The 18,346-nt window shown below is 42.0% G+C and overlaps 1 protein-coding gene across 1 annotated transcript in view; it reads left to right on the top strand.

Annotated features, from left to right (window-relative positions):
• The first annotated feature begins 2,093 nt into the window (after positions 1-2,093).
• The window catches only part of KCNU1 (potassium calcium-activated channel subfamily U member 1), an 81,437-nt gene continuing 65,184 nt past the window's right edge, over positions 2,094-18,346 (top strand). The window contains exons 1-9 of the mRNA XM_073324746.1: positions 2,094-2,264; positions 4,442-4,567; positions 5,704-5,765; positions 10,718-10,808; positions 12,370-12,481; positions 13,965-14,040; positions 14,408-14,483; positions 15,475-15,645; positions 17,311-17,402. Coding sequence (XP_073180847.1) covers positions 2,094-2,264; positions 4,442-4,567; positions 5,704-5,765; positions 10,718-10,808; positions 12,370-12,481; positions 13,965-14,040; positions 14,408-14,483; positions 15,475-15,645; positions 17,311-17,402 — 977 coding nt within the window. The remainder of the gene's footprint in view (positions 2,265-4,441; positions 4,568-5,703; positions 5,766-10,717; positions 10,809-12,369; positions 12,482-13,964; positions 14,041-14,407; positions 14,484-15,474; positions 15,646-17,310; positions 17,403-18,346) is intronic.

Here is an 18,346-nt window from a genome sequence, read left to right as displayed (position 1 = left end):
TTTGGAGTCTTAGATAGGTAGCTGATTGTAATTGTGGCGTGTCAAAGCATAGAGGCACATACACAAATAACAATTCTGCCAGATGACAAACTGTCCAAGTACAGTCTTCACCATTCAAAACACGTCCCATTAGTTCCAATCACTCACAGTCCCCTTTGGCACTCAGATGGGGGAGGGAATACTAAATAATGACTGTATTTAAAGGCCACAATAATACATTCTGTGCCCACCAGACGATGTTGCTAGGCTGTTATTTTGCCATTCGGTTTTCATGTGCACGCATTCCCCCATTCAGGAGAAATCATCACTTTCACACTCAGCTGGCCTGATTGCATGAAGAAGAATCTGATTGCATTATTCATCTGAAAGCTTCATAAAAGACTAAAACTCTTGAGGAGCCCTAGAGCTTTTGATGAAATTATATTTCAGTGGGGTTAAAAAAAGTACTGAGTTAACTGGTTGCATCTGAACCCAACTGAGCAGCTGCAGATCTGGTGGCTGGGCCTGAATGGAAAAAGATGGGCTGTTGTTTTTATTGAGCAATTTCTTGAATATGGCATATTGTGCTGCTTCTCTTCTGTTGTTGTCCCAAGGCCTGGCTATGACACCAGCCCTTCAAAGAATCTTTCTTATATTGACAGGTTTCAGAGTAACAGCCGTGTTAGTCTGTATTCACAAAAAGAAAAGGAGTACTTGTGGCACCTTAGAGACTAACCAATTTATTTGAGCATAAGCTTTCGTGAGCTACAGCTCACTTCATACTGAAGTGAGCTGTAGCTCACGAAAGCTTATGCTCAAATAAACTGGTTAGTCTCTAAGGTGCCACAAGTACTCCTTTTCTTTTTTCTTATATTGGAATGCCATAGCATGCCGGCTAATCGCTGAGGAAATGCTGCCACCTATGGACAGAAAGGTAGAATGGCAACTTCTCCTGGACAACAGCTCGGTGTAGATCACAAACTTATCTCTGTCTCGTCCAGCAACGGAAGTTGGCCCATTAAAATATATTATCTCACCCACCTTGTCCCTCTCATAGCCTAGCATCAAAACAGCTAGAAGCACACAGCAAGAAACTTTTCTAGTGTCATTCATATCTGCCTCCCATTCTTTTCTGGATGATTGTGAAATTGAGGTCTAGAGAGGAACTTAGTTTTTCCTTAAAATATGTTCATGAAGAAGTTTAATAAACCAGTCTTCAGACAGAAGAGAAAGAGAGTCCCCTTTTTCAATTCTTGCCATCTGAGCACCCTTTTCATTACCTCTTGTTTTAAAATACAAATGTCCCATTGTTTGTATTTCTCTTTGAATTGATGGACCCAGCCAAGAACTCTCAGCTGATCACCCCTGCCCCAAATGTTATGGATGACCCAAAGCTGAAGCTTTTCTGGATCCAAATTTGGTAAATAACTCCAATTTTTATGGCATTATTATTATGTATATTACAGTTGTGCCTGGACCTCCAGACTGAGATGGTGCTGTACTGAGAAATAGTCCTTGCCCTACGGGTTTACAATCTAAATAGACAAGATGAACAAGGAATGGAAGAAAGGAAGGATTTTTCTCCCTGTTTTACAGATCGGAAACTGAGGCTCAGAGAGACCAAGTGAGATGCCTCTTTTTTTATACTGTGCAAGAGCCAGCAATTGAACCCTGATTTACTGAGATCCAGTCTAGTTCTTTAATCCCAGAACCATATTTTCTCTCTGTACTAATATTTATTAAGAAGATCAGAGTTTGAGAGTAGAATTGTTTGAAAGGTTTTCAGTGAAATAAATAACCACTAGTGAAATAAATAAATAACCACTAGTGAAAAAGCTAGTGGTTATTTATGAAGTTAACAGTAATACAATGTGTTATGACTGAAAAGAAAAATACACTGGTATCCCTAATAATAAGAGATGGCCCAAATTTAAAAAGCCCTGGATCCAGATACATCTTTTTGCATCTGCACCTCTTCTCTTTCTGTAACAGCGGTGACATCACACTGCTGCATGTTGATAATGATGTCACAATGATACTACAAAAGCATAGTGTGTCTTAGAATGTCACAGCTGAGCAGTGGAGGAAGCTGAGAAAGAAGCAGGCAGAGGGAAATGACTCCTACTAACCTGCCTGAGAACAGAACCTTCTGTGAAAAATACATGCAGTTGGCTTTTATCCTCTCCTCTTTGTCAATTTTCTTAGGAGGCCTGTTCCTCATAGTAGCTTCCAGGGTAGCCAAATATGTTTACAGGTTCATCTCAAAGTGCATTCTCAGCACAAAGGTAAATACAAAGTCTTCTTGAAGTAGTGCATGTTTGGGTGCTGACATGGGAAAATCTACATTTTTGGAAGTCTTGGGCCTTTTAAATTTGGCTACAAAAGAACTTAGAATTCTTAGAATTATGCCCCTTAGAATCTTTCTCTGACTAGATCTTCTGCTGTGTTGTACTGAGCAGAGCATGTGTCCAGGGAAAATTTGGCCATTTGGCATGAAAGATTCTGGATTTTACTTGATTATTAGACTGAGAGATATACACAGCCAATCTGTTTCTCTCACACACGTGTGCACACGAGGTCAGCTTTAAGTCAAAGGACTTAAGAGAAATTAGGTGTCTAATGCCTATTGAATTTCGGAGGGGTTTGGGCTCTTAACTCCCTTTGGAAAACCCAGCCCCAATCCCTCTCAATTACACTAGCACAGTTGCCCATAAAATGCATTAACGTGTATAATGAATGAATCTTAAGATGCTTGTGTTCATGTTACATACCCAGGTTGCTTAACTACATGATTTCAAATGACTCTATAACTTCTTACTTATGTCATACTATGCTATCTCCCACCATTGGGACGTGCCACATCATTCTATCATTTAGAAGAGAGGATTTGACATCAACCCATCTGGATTGCATGGGCAGAAAATGAAAGAAACACCTGTGGTGCTGGCAAGCCAGATGGTATCACTGTTTGCCAAAGAGTTAAAATAATGTCTGATTATCTGGTGTCTTTTTGGCTACTAGAGCAGATGTGGGGTTTAGTGTTGGCTTCCTACTGATGCTAGAGCCTGAGAAACTCTGAGTGTAAAAGACGCTGGGGTCAGCATATCTTCTGTAATGCACAGACAACAGAAGCTCCAAAAATAGGTGATAAGGGAAAGGAAACGAATAGACAATCAGACCTAAAATGCAGGTGTCTGACTATTGTGGTGGGAGGAGATGCTCCCAGTTTTCTAGTAACAGAATAAATCTGCATTGGGGTATATGTTCTATTAATTAATAGCCATACCTATAGGACAAGAAAGAAGCCTGCAAAAGGGACAAACTAATCACAGTTAGCTGATGCTGCAAGGACAATGAAAGCCCCAGTCGTGCGTCAAGTTGGTCATGTCACATATAAGGGAAAAACAAAGGGGTGAATCCTGCAGGTCACATTAAAACAACAACCCAGAGCTGGGATATTCCAAGGCATCCGTGAGAGCAATGTTTAAATGATCCAAAGTTCATAGGTTGAATTCATTCCTGGTGCAAGCAGGAGAGACATCTCACAAACCCCGCAGAAGATGTGCTGGTTTGCACCAGGGTGAATTTGACAGTTTCCTCCAGTCCAAGGTTACAAAGGGCCATAACGTAAGGGTTGTTGACATACGTCATCCATGACAGCATAAAATACTCCATCCTCAGACAGGCCATTGGTCCAGGCAGTCCTGTACCCTATCCCAAACAGTGACCCAAACAGAAAGGCAAGCAAACCTAACATAATGGATATGGTCAAATGCACAGTGCTTGCTATTCATAGGAGTAAAATGTCTTTTCCATTCCCTGCAGGCAGTCAACTGATATCTTGAATCATGAGGTTTGATTACTCTCGAATACTGTTTAACTCACATTTAAGTTGTACAGTTATACGGCTTATTGATGGTGATAAAGCTACATAGCTGTTTGCAGGAAAAATACTTTCACTGCTTTCTTTTCAAAATAGTGTGTGCGCATATGAGTATTTGTGGGTGTGTATGTGTGCTGTGTGTTTGCACTCAGGTGAATATTTGTGGGTTTGGGTTTGTGTGTTGTGGGGCTGGTTTGGGGAAGTTGATTTTCTTCTGATAATTTGTTTTCATTAGACTCCAAACTGTTATAAATTGACTATGCAGTCATGTGACTACCATGTGGCAGAGGAGAAATTAACCTTGATGCTGTTGTGATGTGACGGTGGGAGTCTATCCAGAATGACCTCTAGCAACGTGAAGCTCAACACAGCTCCTGCCAGCTCATCCAAGGGAATTCTTCCTGCTAGCTCACCTGGGAGAGCTGCAGACTAGGAACCATATAGGTTTTCTTTCTAGTCTGGCTATAGTATTGTATTAGATGCATGTAGCAGGACCCCATTCAGTGGCTTTCACTATCCTAGGAAGCCGTGTAAACTCTGGCACTTCCTAGGGTCCCAAACTATTTGTGTTGCTCTTAGGGGGAACACAAACAGCGTGCTCAGTGGCTGCCCAAAATAAGGCAAATTTCAATTCGCTGGAAAGGAGCTTTCCTGGAGTCAGTGGAGATGATGCTGTCAGCTCAAACATGTATTGGGCGCGTGCTGGTAAGTGGATTGGTTGGCAGGGTTTCATCCCCTGCTAGGGATGATAAGGGTTGTCGAACAGGTCTTCTGAGACTCTTGTAGCAAAGTGAAAACCCACTGGGGGTGCTCCAGCAAACCACACACAACAATTCACCCTGTTCCTCTAACGAGACATGACTGGGCTGGGAGGGGAATCTGAAAAGTCTCCCTAAGCAGAAGGAACGCAAAATGAAATGGTAGATATTCACAACCCCTGGGTCACTCCAGGTCAGGATGGAGGCAGATTGCTGGGTCAGGTTGCACAGTCACTCTATCTTGTGGACAATCAAAGGGACTGAGTCCTCATGACTCATTGGGTGCTTGCCCCCTTAACTGAGACTGCCAATACAGGGGCCAACTATGATGTCAATTTATTTATTTATTTAATGTCACTCCACTAGACTGAAAGTACCTTCTCCTTCCATCAAAAATCTTTCAAAGGGTAATGTTCTCTGTTCACTGATGCAGATGATGATGACTGCAGTAGAAATGTCTGTAAATGAGGTGGTCTAAAAGTTATTCTGAATTAATACACAGAGAAACTGGCATCTACCCAGTTTTTAATGTTCACAGATCCCCAGATGTACCTGGAACTTTAGTGCAGAGTGCTGTGTAGATGTGCGTACTGCTTTGCATAAACATAAAATAAAACACATCTCCTTCCCAGGAAGCTTACAATCTCAGTTAAATAAACATTATGAACTAGACAAAATCAGTCACAAACCTGGATCATATAGTACTGGGAAGAAGATCCATCAACAGTCACCCTTCATTTCCCCAAGTCCTGAGTCAAATTACTGCCACTTGTCATCAGAACTTATTGCCTTACTTATCTGACCTTCCTCTGCATATTAGATATTGGTAAATTGGCATAATACATTAGCCTTTAGCAGCTATGTCGATTAACAACATCTGAGTATCTGTTGTGACTAATCCAAATTAAAACCCATTTCCCACCTTTGTCACAGAGCTCAGATAGCTGATTATTTGTATCCTACTTTCTCCCCAAGGTCACAGATAAATGCCACAGGAGATGTTCTAGATGTATTTTTGGAATCTGTGTCAGTTTCAGACAGGCAAGTAACATGATATCTCATGCTTGATGCCTATGTTTTTAGGTGATACTGGTGTTACTACTGAGTATTGGATCCCTCATCATTTACTTTATCAACTGTGACTTGTAAGTAGAATCTAGGCATTTATCCAAAATTTTATTGCTTCCTTATGCATGGGAACAAGCTATAGAAGCCCAAAATGATATATGTTCTTAAAGGGTGGTCTTGTGGCTACAAACACAGGCAAAAGGAGCCTAAGAGAGTTGCATAGCCAGCTCCTGTTGAATTTCAATGGGAGTTGGGTGTCTAACTCCCTTAGGCTCATTTGGAAATGACAGCTTTATTTTAAGGAGGAAGTGGCCTTATTGTTAAAACCCAAAAATGGGACCCAGGAGTTCTGGGTTCAGTTGCCAAGTCTGCCAAAGACTCCCTTTGTGGCCTTTGCTGAGTCACTTAGGGCCAGATTTTCAAATCCATTCCCACCTAAATAAAGGGGCCAGATTCTCCAAAGGAAGGTGCTCAGCAACCTAGAGCTCCCACCTGGGCTTCTGGAAATCACTTCTGATCATCTGACCGCATTTCTGGGGACTGAGCATCTTTTTTAACCTCTGAGCCTGAAACTCTCTCTGCCTTAGTTCCCTTGCTGCAAAACAGGGATAGTGATATTTCCCTGCCTCACAGGGTTGTTGTAAGAATAAATTCATTAACACCTGTGAAGTGCTCAGATACTAAGGTGATGAGGGGGCATATAAATAACTAGATAGACAATAGATTCTCTTATAGCAAACTCCAAATCGAGTTGGGTCCGATTAAGAGTTAAATGATCTTTTTTTTCCCAACTGCTGGTGCAGCAAAATCAAATAATATCAAGCTGACAAAATCCAGCTGCTTCTCACATCATCCACATCAATAAAGAAGATAGCTGATGATTCTCCTGATGATGCATGAGGCAGAATAGAATCCATCTAGTTCCTGCACAGCTGCATTTGATTGGAATTGCTAACAAGAGTGAATCCCATCTGTGTCCATAAAATCAACAGATCTGATGTTGAGAAAGAAGGGACTATGTTTACATACAGTTGCTGTTCTGAGGACATGACAGTATAGAAATGCAATTGTGTTCTTTGTGACATGCTCTGGTCTAAAAAGTGAGGTAGTGATAATATCCTCTTTGAGTTATCTCATTGAAACTGACCAATGAGAAGGTTATTCTTCTAAAGACGACACACACAACAGAGAGCAGTAATTTAATCTGTCTGAATGGAAAAAATGAAATGACAAGTGAAAAGAGCTCTTGATGTTCCTGGGCAAAGGAGAAAGAAAATGGGCTATATTTTAAAATTAAATGTTTGTAATTACATTGTAGTTACACTGTAGTTACAATAACTAATTACCACTTATTCATGTCACCAGAAGTTAACTACATTACAGACTTACATTTTATCATCTCTTTAATATGTGGATTTTTAGCTTTTAGGAACATTCATTATATTGTATTCACACTATAATCACTCACTCAGTCATATAGTTAAACTTCCAATTTTGCAAATTTAGTAATGATTATAGGCGCAAGAAAGCGTAACTAAAATGTAATTACACTGTAATTGCAGTATAAATACACTCACTGAATTAGATAATATAACCAGGAAAGGAAAACATCCCATGAACATTCTTCTGCTCAAATTTCCTTAAACTGAATTCTTTTTTCCTTTCCCCTGGTGGAGCTACATTTTTTTATTTTCCAAACGATCTTAGGGGCAGATCTCCATGTGCTCAACACCCACAATTGGGGCCAGATTTTTAAAAGAACTCAGCACTCAGTAGCTCACATTCTGACACTTACGGCCAGATTTTCAACAGAGCTCAGGACCCAATATCCTGAGCTCTTTTGAAAATCTGGCCTCTTATTTTGGTGCCCAAATGGGAGTTGAAGTCTTTTTTGAAAATCTGGCCTTTGTAAACAATTTGACAGAAATAAAATATGTAACTAGACTGAGTAGGAAACATACTGTGGCAAACCCAAATACATATATCTCACAGGAAGTGCTCAGGGGTAAAAAATATTTTAGTATGTAAAGCCTTGTGATCAATTTAATATGCCACAGTGGTGTTTATTTTCTCAACACTTTATTTAGATTGTTGCGCAACACTCAGAAAATAAATTGGAATGTTAAAACAAAATAAATAAAATATAAAAGTTTTGGAACAAACTGAAGTGTGTTCAAATAGCAAGGGTAAACCTCAGAAGCAGAATTATACATCAAGTGCAATCCAATATTGTGTTTAATCCCAAGACATCATAAACCTGCCAAACCGTTAGGAGTAGCTACAGAGGGAAAAGAGTTTCTTTACAAGACACATACAAGTACATACTCTTATTTATATCCTAGTCTCTCCATGAGTAGGATGACATGCTAGAAAGTAAACTAAGTTTTTACACTGGTTAACCTATAAGGCCAGGTTAGCTGACCAGATCTCTCCAGCTAAGAATGCCCCCAACATGTAAGAGTCTTCAACTGGTGCACAGCAAGCTCCTAAGGCAGCCCTCACAGCCAACTCTGGCATAGACGGCATGCCAGAGATAGCAGGTGTGAGAATCTAGTGCTTACTCAGGGTGAAATCCTGGGTCCAATGAAGTCAATGGCAGCTTTGCCATTGACTTCAGTGGGGCTATGATGTCACGCTAGGAGCATGTCTATACTGCATGTGAAGGTGTGATTGTATCATGCATAGGCATACCCCTGGCTAGCTTTAAGCTAGTTAGGGTGGGTAACAACTGGCAGTTCAGGCTTCAGCCCAGGCTAGCTGCCTGAATTTAAGTCCGTCGAGGAGCCAGGGTAGCAAGCCTGCACTGAAGCCTGTGCTTTTATGTCTTCACGACTCCTGTTATCTGCACTAGCTAGATTAAAGCTAGCACATGTTGCCTGCTCAGGACACAGTCACACCTTTGCTTGCAGTGTAGACATACCCTACAGATAAGTGTCTAATAAAATGCTATATAAATACATGTCCAATAAACTTGCCTGATTCAAAAAACAATTTAATCTAACTCACTCATCTTAATGCAAACCTGATCATAGAATCATAGAATCATAGAATCATAGAATATCAGGGTTGGAAGGGACCCCAGAAGGTCATCTAGTCCAACCCCCTGCTCGAAGCAGGACCAATTCCCAGTTAAATCATCCCAGCCAGGGCTTTGTCAAGCCTGACCTTAAAAACCTCTAAGGAAGGAGATTCTACCACCTCCCTAGGTAACGCATTCCAGTATTTCACCACCCTCTTAGTGAAAAAGTTTTTCCTAATATCCAATCTAAACCTCCCCCACTGCAACTTGAGACCATTACTCCTCGTTCTGTCATCTGCTACCATTGAGAACAGTCTAGAGCCATCCTCTTTGGAACCCCCTTTCAGGTAGTTGAAAGCAGCTATCAAATCCCCCCTCATTCTTCTCTTCTGCAGGCTAAACAATCCCAGCTCCCTCAGCCTCTCCTCATAACTCATGTGTTCCAGGCCCCTAATCATTTTTGTTGCCCTTCGCTGGACTCTCTCCAATTTATCCACATCCTTCTTGTAGTGTGGGGCCCAAAACTGGACACAGTACTCCAGATGAGGCCTCACCAACGTCGAATAGAGGGGAACGATCACGTCCCTCGATCTGCTCGCTATGCCCCTACTTATACATCCCAAAATGCCATTGGCCTTCTTGGCAACAAGGGCACACTGCTGACTCATATCCAGCTTCTCGTCCACTGTCACCTCTAGGTCCTTTTCCGCAGAACTGCTGCCTAGCCATTCGGTCCCTAGTCTGTAGCTGTGCATTGGGTTCTTCCGTCCTAAGTGCAGGACCCTGCACTTATCCTTATTGAACCTCATCAGATTTCTTTTGGCCCAATCCTCCAATTTGTCTAGGTCCTTCTGTATCCTATCCCTCCCCTCCAGCGTATCTACCACTCCTCCCAGTTTAGTATCATCCACAAATTTGCTGAGAGTGCAATCCACACCATCCTCCAGATCATTTATGAAGATATTGAACAAAACCGGCCCCAGGACCGACCCCTGGGGCACTCCACTTGACACCGGCTGCCAACTAGACATGGAGCCATTGATCACTACCCGTTGAGCCCGACAATCTAGCCAGCTTTCTACCCACCTTATAGTGCATTCATCCAGCCCATACTTCCTTAACTTGCTGACAAGAATACTGTGGGAGACCGTGTCAAAAGCTTTGCTAAAGTCTAGAAACAATACATCCACTGCTTTCCCTTCATCCACAGAACCAGTAATCTCATCATAAAAGGCGATTAGATTAGTCAGGCATGACCTTCCCTTGGTGAATCCATGCTGGCTGTTCCTGATCACTTTCCTCTCATGCAAGTGCTGCAGGATTGATTCTTTGAGGACCTGCTCCATTATTTTTCCAGGGACTGAGGTGAGGCTGACTGGCCTGTAGTTCCCAGGATCCTCCTTCTTCCCTTCTTGATATTAGTTTACACATCCTAATACACTGAGAAAGCAGAGATTTAAATTATTTGGTGTGTTCTTAACCTATGGTTTGGGAAAATTCCACAATCAAAATAAAAGCCAGATCAATGTCCATTGCAAGTTTCTGTATTGGCTATAATGGCTGTTGGATCAGGACCTAAATGTGTAAATGGAACGATGACATCATACAGGTACATACGCATTTCAACTTTGTTTGTGTTAGACTCTGCCAGTGCCTCTCTTATCTGGTGGCACTACAGAACAGAGGAGTACGGATTAGAATAGGGGACTCAGAATTTTGAGTCCCATTCCCAGCTCTGCTACTGATTTCATGTGTGAACTTGGGCAAATCACTTAATCCCCCTGTGTCTCATTTTGGGTCTGATCCAAAGCCCACTGAGGTGAATGGAAAGACTCCCATTGACTTTAATATGCTTTGGATCAGGCTGTGAATCATCAAAAATATGGAGGAATAATCCCTAATTCATAGGCATTTTGCAAGAGTTTAATAAATTAGTTAGTCAAGCGTTTGGAGGTTTTTGCATGAAAAGGGCAATGTCAATGCAAATGATGATGACTTTTCCTCCCTTAGCCCCATAGAGCACTACCAGTCCTTCGCAGACACCACCCTTGCTGTAGATATGAGCTTCAATGCATTCTTCCTCTTCTATTTTGGATTACGGGTAAGGGCACTTTACAATCAATCTGAGTTAAATTATTTCCAAGTACGTATTATTTTAACAGCATGAAGGTACATGATAGGAATATTTCTCTTCTCACCACAATATGAAGCAGGAATTAACTCAACTGAAATCAATGGGATTACACTAGTATGGAACTGGCATGAGATCAGAATCTTGTCTCAAATTCCAATATGTAAGAGAGACTGGACATTTCTGATAGCAAGAGGGAATACATCCTAATACCAGGGCATCATTACAAAGGGCTAGGTTTTTCATCACATTGTATAGGACATTACTCCACACTAACCCCAATAGTGAAGTAAGATGTTATTTGCCATGAGCAAGGTTATCAGAATCTCTCCCCAGAGTTAACAACTATGGTGGAATGATGCTCTAACTATTATGTTACTGTACTGGGTCTCAGGATCTGGGTTCAATTCCCAACTTTGCCAGAGACTCCCTCAGTGAGCTTAGGCAAGTCATTTCACTTCTCTGTAGATGAGGCTAAAAATACTTCCCTACCTCCATGGGTGCTGCAGACCAAGCGTCATTAGAGTTTGTGAGGCTTGGATACCATGGTGTTGGGAAGGGGCCATATCAGTGCTAAGATAGATGTATCCCCTTTATGAACCATGTTGCTGCCAATTAGGAACATAGGATTTGCCATACTGGTTCCGACCATTGATGGCAGTGAGCAAAACCTGATGTTTCAGATAAAAGTGAATAATTTCTTAATGAACAGTCAGTCTGGTACATTAAGGGAAAGTTCCTTCCTACCCTGACAGCAATGTCTGTGCTCTGAAGCATAAGATCTGACTGCCTTAGCTTAGCTCTGGTACAAGTGTTACCAAGCCTAATAAGAATTTTCTGCTTTTTAATCTGTCTTTTTCCTCAGCCTGATAAATTGTTAAGACCTTTTGCAGCTCCCACTGTGAACAATGTGTTCCTCACCCCTAATCCTCAAACCATCTAGTCAATTAGCTAGATTTCACCTCCATTCTCCCTTTCATGGAGTGGTCATAGTGTGCATTTTTTAAGATACCATTGGCTGCACTGAGGTGAAATGCCCTTTTGTTTTAGTTTTTGGCATTAGAACTCTGGCAAAGTCTTTAGAAAATAGGCTTTTCCTTATGACAGATTTGGGTAATGATGGCTGTGGGTTTTGCCAACCATTGAATTTTCTAGTTCAGTGTCATCGGCACTTAGATACCATGAGGAAAAAAAGATGGGTAACTAGTTGTCAGTGGAGATAGAGAATTCATCACTATGACTGTGAGATGGTGGATCAAAGCCTCCTGTTGTAATTCCATTCTCCACTGAAGTCAGTGCAGTTCAGCTACACTAGGGAGTAATTTTCCCCAAGCTACCCTATTTTAAAACAAACTGGGAAACGTTCATTGGGTGCCTACAGGGTGAAGAGAGAGAGACTGAGAGCGGAGCTAGCTGCATTCGGCAAAAGAAGCCTCCTCCTGGGCTTACTAACCAGTCTCTTTCTTTCTGCTCTGATGTGCTTCAGTCTCACGCTGTCCTCATGCTCTTTGACTTTGCCTGTTTTCTGTAGTTCATGGCAGCAAACAACAAGCTGAGTTTCTGGCTCGAGCTCAACTCCATTGTGGATTTTTTCACCATCCCTCCAGTTTGTGTTTCCTACTATTTAAAGAGGAACTGTCTTGGTAAGTAGGACTTGGAGATTTAGTTCCCCATCATTGTTATTTCACGTCTTGTTCTCAGGATTATTTTACTTCGCAGAGGTGAAGGTATCTCCTTATCTTGAGTTTCCTGCACTATGGAAACTGCTCTTGTGTGAGTGGGGGCAGAATTAGGCCCTAAGGGTAACCGCAGCCCTACCGCCTCCATGAAGAGAATTGGCAGAAGCCTATGCACCACTTAAGTTCTGCTTCAGCCAGGTTTATCTGTCTGTCTAGCTTTTAATACCATGTCCATCTGCATCTTTGGATGTGGTGCTTCTCCCATGAGGCATTCAAATGGGAGAGTACAGTGCTTCCACTATGGACTGACTTCCATACCCATTCTGTGGTGAAAACCTCAAGGCCTGGGCCTCATTTACATCTCACTTAGGCCCTCACAATACATAAGAATATAAGAACAGCCATACTCGGTCAGTCCAATGGTCCAACTAACCCGATAACCTGCTGTCTGACGGTGGCCAATGCCAGGTGTGTCAGAGGGAATGAACAGACCAGGGTAATTTATCGAGTGATAAACCCTCTGCCAACCAGTCCTCCCTTTGTAGGGTTGCCAACCCTCCAGGATTGTCCTGGAATCTCAAGGAATTAAAGATAAATCTTTAATTAAAGATTATGTCATGTGATGAAACCTCCAGGAATACATCCTACCACCTACTTTTGAGATTGAAGGTTTATAGACACCCAGAGCATAGGGTTGCATCCCTAACAATCTTGACTAATAGCCATTGATAGACCTATCCTCCATGAACATACCTAGTTCTTTTTTGAACCAGGATAAACTTTTGGCCTTCACAACATCCCCTGGCAATGAGTTCCACAGGTTGACTGTGTGTTGTGTGAAGAAGTACTTTAATTTTGTTTGTTTTAAACCTGCTGCCTATTAATTTCATTAGGTGACCCTTAGTTTTTGTGCTAGGTAAAGGGGTAAATAACATTTCCTTAGTCACTTTTTTTCACACCATTCATGATTTTATAGGTCCTCTGTCCTATCCCCCCTCCACTGTCTCTTTTCTGAGCTGAACAGTCCCAGTCTTTTTAACCTCTCCTCATACGGAAGCTGTTCCATGCCCTTAAACATTTTTGTTGCCCTTCTCTGGACCTTTTCCATTTCTAATGTATGTTTTTTGAGATGGGGCAACTGGAACTTCATGCAGTATTCAAGGTGTGGATGTACCATGGATTTATAGATACAGATATGGGAACTTCAGGCCTTATATTTTTGTATAATACAAGCCCTATCTTGAGGGCTTCAGTTGAACTCAAGAGGTGCATGGTCCTGGAGCCAAGTTTGATGTGACATTGGCTACAGATAAAAACAGAAGTTTGCATATGTGTTTGCACTTGCGCGCACACACACACATGGTGCGCACGCATGCACACACAGAGATGTGGTCTTGTTGCTAGACATTGCTTTTCTCTGTCCTCTTCCTTTGCTGTTTTCCTGCAGGTTTGCGGTTCTTGCGAGCACTCAGATTGTTAGAACTTCCCAAAATATTGCAGTTTCTCAGGATCACTAGGACTAGGTAAATCAAAGTCTGGTCAAGTGATGTCTGTCATTTATCATTATCTCCTGGCTCCTGTATTTTGGCTGGTTTAGGAAATGGAGAAAGTAAGTGCAATACACTGCTGGAAAATTCTGATCCAGTTTTTCATGTGGATCTGTATATTGCATCCGGCCTCTGACCCTGAATCTGAACTGTGCAAACTATTCCTTATCCAACTTGTGGCTCCGGCTGATCTATTAAGAAGGAAAATCAAAAATAATATGCCCAGTTGGAGGTCTCTTGCAAGAGGCTGGGTGCAGTAGGCAGATGGAGTCATGCAGGTGGTTGAAATATTAACATAACTTATGCAACGTCTTTAATGAGCTTTTCCCCCTCCTGTCCTCAGTAATTCAATCAAGCTGTCCAGATTGTTAGCTGCAGTTCTCAGCACCTGGCTCACAGCTGCAGGATTTATTCACTTGGTATGTACAGTTAGTTCCACATCCTTCCTGGATAACCATAAAACAGTGCTAAGGCATATTCTTTGTGTATATTTTGCTGGGGAAATGTAGACTTTTACTGGGAAGAGATGGGACAGGAGTAGCTATTGGTATGAAAGACCACTGTAAGGGTATGTCTATACTACAGAAATTGTACCAGCATAGCTACAAAGCCATATCTATGCCAGCATAACCCCACAGGGTAGACAGCCTACATCAGTGGAAGGGTAGAAACACCGCCTCCCCAAATGATGGTAGCAACGTTAATGGAATATAGAACAAACAGGGAAGCAGTTTCTTCTTAGCTGCACAGTGACAAGCTGTGCCTTGGCAGGGGACAAGGGTGAGGTAGATTCAGAAATTAGTCTCCCAAAGGAGTAGGAGACCTTTAGACATCAGCACAAATCCCTAATGCAGATGTGTTGTACCTGAGCAAAGCAGAATTTATACCAACACAACTTGCTTGGGTGTGTTCCCAGATTAATCTGCACTGGGGCAAGCCCCATTTTGCACTGCTGTCGCATGTCTGCATCAGGGCGTTACATGGGTTTAGCTATGTGGATGTAGCTACAACAGGGCAAATTTCATTTATGTTCTTTCTGGCAAAGAGCTTCCCCAACCCTAGCTCACGGAGCAGATGAAAGTGAGGGAGGTAAGCCCTATTATATATTTATATATTGGAACAGGCAGGAGGCAACTCATCCAACTGGGATATCAATGGCAAAGGATTATTATAACTCTTGCTAGGAAATAAGCAGCAGAGTCTATAGCAACGAAAATGCTTGTTTCATTCATGGGAAAATAAAGAGAGAGAGACAGCAGCAAGATTTTCCACTCAACCAAATCTTTCCAAGAAGCATTGACTCTTTCAGATTGGGCTGAAATGTATCCATGACACACTCATTAATTAGAGATGGACCTGAACCAAAATCTTGTATTCAAACCATTTCCTACCCTTTTATAATTCTGGCAGGTGGAGAACAGTGGAGATCCTTGGGTCCACCATCAAAATTCCCAGTCCCTGAGCTATTTTGACTGTTTATACTTGACAATGGTGACCATGTCCACAGTTGGCTTTGGAGATGTTGTAACTAAAACGTCCTTGGGTCGTATTTTCATGATTTTTTTCATCATCGGTGGTTTGGTAAGAAACCATTATCTCCTTTTCACAAGTGGCCACTTCCCTGGAGTTTAATGCAATGACAAGATGTTAGTTGATTTGAATGCTGACACAAAAGCTCAGGGTCCAGCATTTCTACTGTGATAGATGTTGGCAGGGGACTAGCAGTAGATCAGGGAACTGCATTCACTTGCCTTTCTCACTGCACAAGAACCAGGGGACATTCAATGAACTCCAAATGTGGCAAATATAAAATGGCTAAAAATAAATATTTTTTTCTAACAATGAACAGTCAGTAGAACTTACTGCTACAAGGTATCATAGAGGTCATGATCTTAGGAGGATTCAAAATGGGATGGATACATATCTATTAACAAAGGATACCCCAGATTTTAATAGCAAAAAAATTGCAAGTGTTTAATATATTAATCCTCATGCTTCAGGACACAAGCTTGAACTAATCAGAGTTAGGAAAATATCTTATCTATTTATATGTCACTCATCACTATTGTATCTGATCACCTCATAATCATTAATGAATTGAATCCTACAACAGACCTATGAGGTAAGGGACTATTATTCCCATTTTAAAAATGAAGAATTGAGGCATAATGGTAGGTTAAGTGATTTGCTCAAGGTCACATAGGGAGGTTATGGGTGAAGTGGGACTAGAACACAGGTCATCTGAATCCCAGTTATATACCTTATCCTCTAGATCATCCTTCCACCAGTATAGTAGGCATCTGGAGGGTGTGTGTCTGTGTGGGGTGCATAGTGGGGGCATGTGGAAGCTGCCCCCTCTCATAACTGCCTACTGCAGGGTTTCTTGTACTTCTCTTTGTAGCAGCTAGTCATGCCATTGCCAGAGCTAGGATACTGAGCTAAATGGACCCCTGAAACCAGCAAGACAATTCCTGTATCCCACATGTAACCAGTGGGCATTCCCCCAGTCTTCATGATGACTATAGAAATATCAAGCCTTATTGGGAGCTTCTATAATGACTCACAACTTAGGGTCTGAAATTTAACATGGGTGGGTAAGATGGGGGTGTTCACTCCACACAACACCTGAAGGAGTTAACATGGCTCAGAAGAGGGCTAATTAACTTAGTAGGCTGCACATAGGGGGAGACTTAGACTTCCCTGACAAGCACTAATTGAAGATGGAGCCCATCTGGGCAGCAGTCGGTGGGGGCTTGTATAAAACCAGGAAGAGAGAGCAGAAGGGGGTTGCAGTGGGGAGCTGTACAGTCACTCTCTGGACCTAGTGAGAAGAGAAGGAGGAAACCCAGGGGGAGCAGAAGCCCTGGGATTCTGAGCCTGACAGAAAAGTTTACCCAGGGGGTGGTGGAGAAGGAAGCTGCAAAGGGAGGGCCGGGTTTTCTAGCCACTGGGAAAGTGGCACAGTCTTGAATTGGAAGAGTGCCTGGAATGGCAGCTGGTCTGGTGAGACTTTTATTACCCAAGAATGGGAAAACTGTACAGTGATCTGGCCAGAGGGCCAAGCCATGAAGTGGAAGCACTGCAACTGCTAGAGAGTAAGAGGGGTCATGGCGTGAGTGACCAAAGGAAGTGGGGTCAGACTGGACAGAGCTAATCCCCAGACTCAGCCGCAAGGGGACGCAACCAGTACTGCCCTTGGACAATGGGAAATGGCTCTAAACAGTATTGTATTTCTTGACACTTTAGGTCTTGTTTGCAAATTTTATCCCTGAAATTGTGGATATCGTTGGTGGCAATCGACAATACCAAGAATCGTATGAGGTAGTGAGAGGGAGAAAGTAAGTGTGATTGTTTATATTGCCTTTGCAAAACAAAGAGCATCTTACTAATTAGGTTACAGATTAGATCAGAGGAAATAAGGAGTGATATGAATCTTCCCAAAATAACTTGAGCCAAAGCCTGAAACTTTCTGTCTTTCTACCCATCCATCTTGGCCCTCGTCACCAAAGTATCTCAGTACACATCTGGTCAACAACAGCTCTCTTCAGGGTGAGTTTTGTTTCTAAGGGTATGTCTATACATACAGCGCTGTACGGATACAGCTTCACTGCTGCAGTGTGCGTGGTGAAGATGCTCTATGCTGTTGGGAGAGAGCTCGCCTGTTGGCATAAAAAACCCACCTCCACAAGTGGAAGAAGCTACGTTGGTGGGAGAAGCTCTCTTGCCAACATAGCACTGTGTCCACAAGTTCTTATGTCAGTGTAACTTGTGTCACTCGGGGGTGGTTTATTCACACCCCTGAGCTCCGTAAGTTGTGCCAACAGAGGCTGTAGTGTAGAAATAGCCTAGAGGAGAGGAAGTATAAATTGCAGATAGATGAGTCCTATCATTTCAATTAGCCCATCCCTTTCAAATAAAGCAGGATTGTTCCAGTATATTCTTCAGTGCTTAGTCCATTCTATTTTTCAGTAAAACTGGTTGAAATTTTTCAAATTACAATGAAAAATGTTATTGGCATTTAAATTATCAACAAAAACAAGGGGAGGGGGGACTGTCAGTAGGTCAACATTTTTCAGAGTTTGGATTTTTTTTATTTTTAATTAAAAAATAAAAAGGAAATATGTCCATTAATTTGCCTTGACCTGTTTGTCAGCCAACTCTATTTTTCACTGACTCAAGTGATGGAGCTCCCACTGTTTCCTTGGGGGAATATCGCACTGTATTAAAGAAATCACGTGTAGCATTTTCTCCCTGATACTCATTCTGAATTGTTTTTGGCTTA

The sequence above is a fragment of the Lepidochelys kempii genome, chromosome 26 (genome assembly GCF_965140265.1).
Source record: "Lepidochelys kempii isolate rLepKem1 chromosome 26, rLepKem1.hap2, whole genome shotgun sequence".
Lineage (NCBI taxonomy): Eukaryota > Metazoa > Chordata > Testudines > Cheloniidae > Lepidochelys > Lepidochelys kempii.
This window is presented reverse-complemented; position numbering and strand designations above follow the sequence as displayed.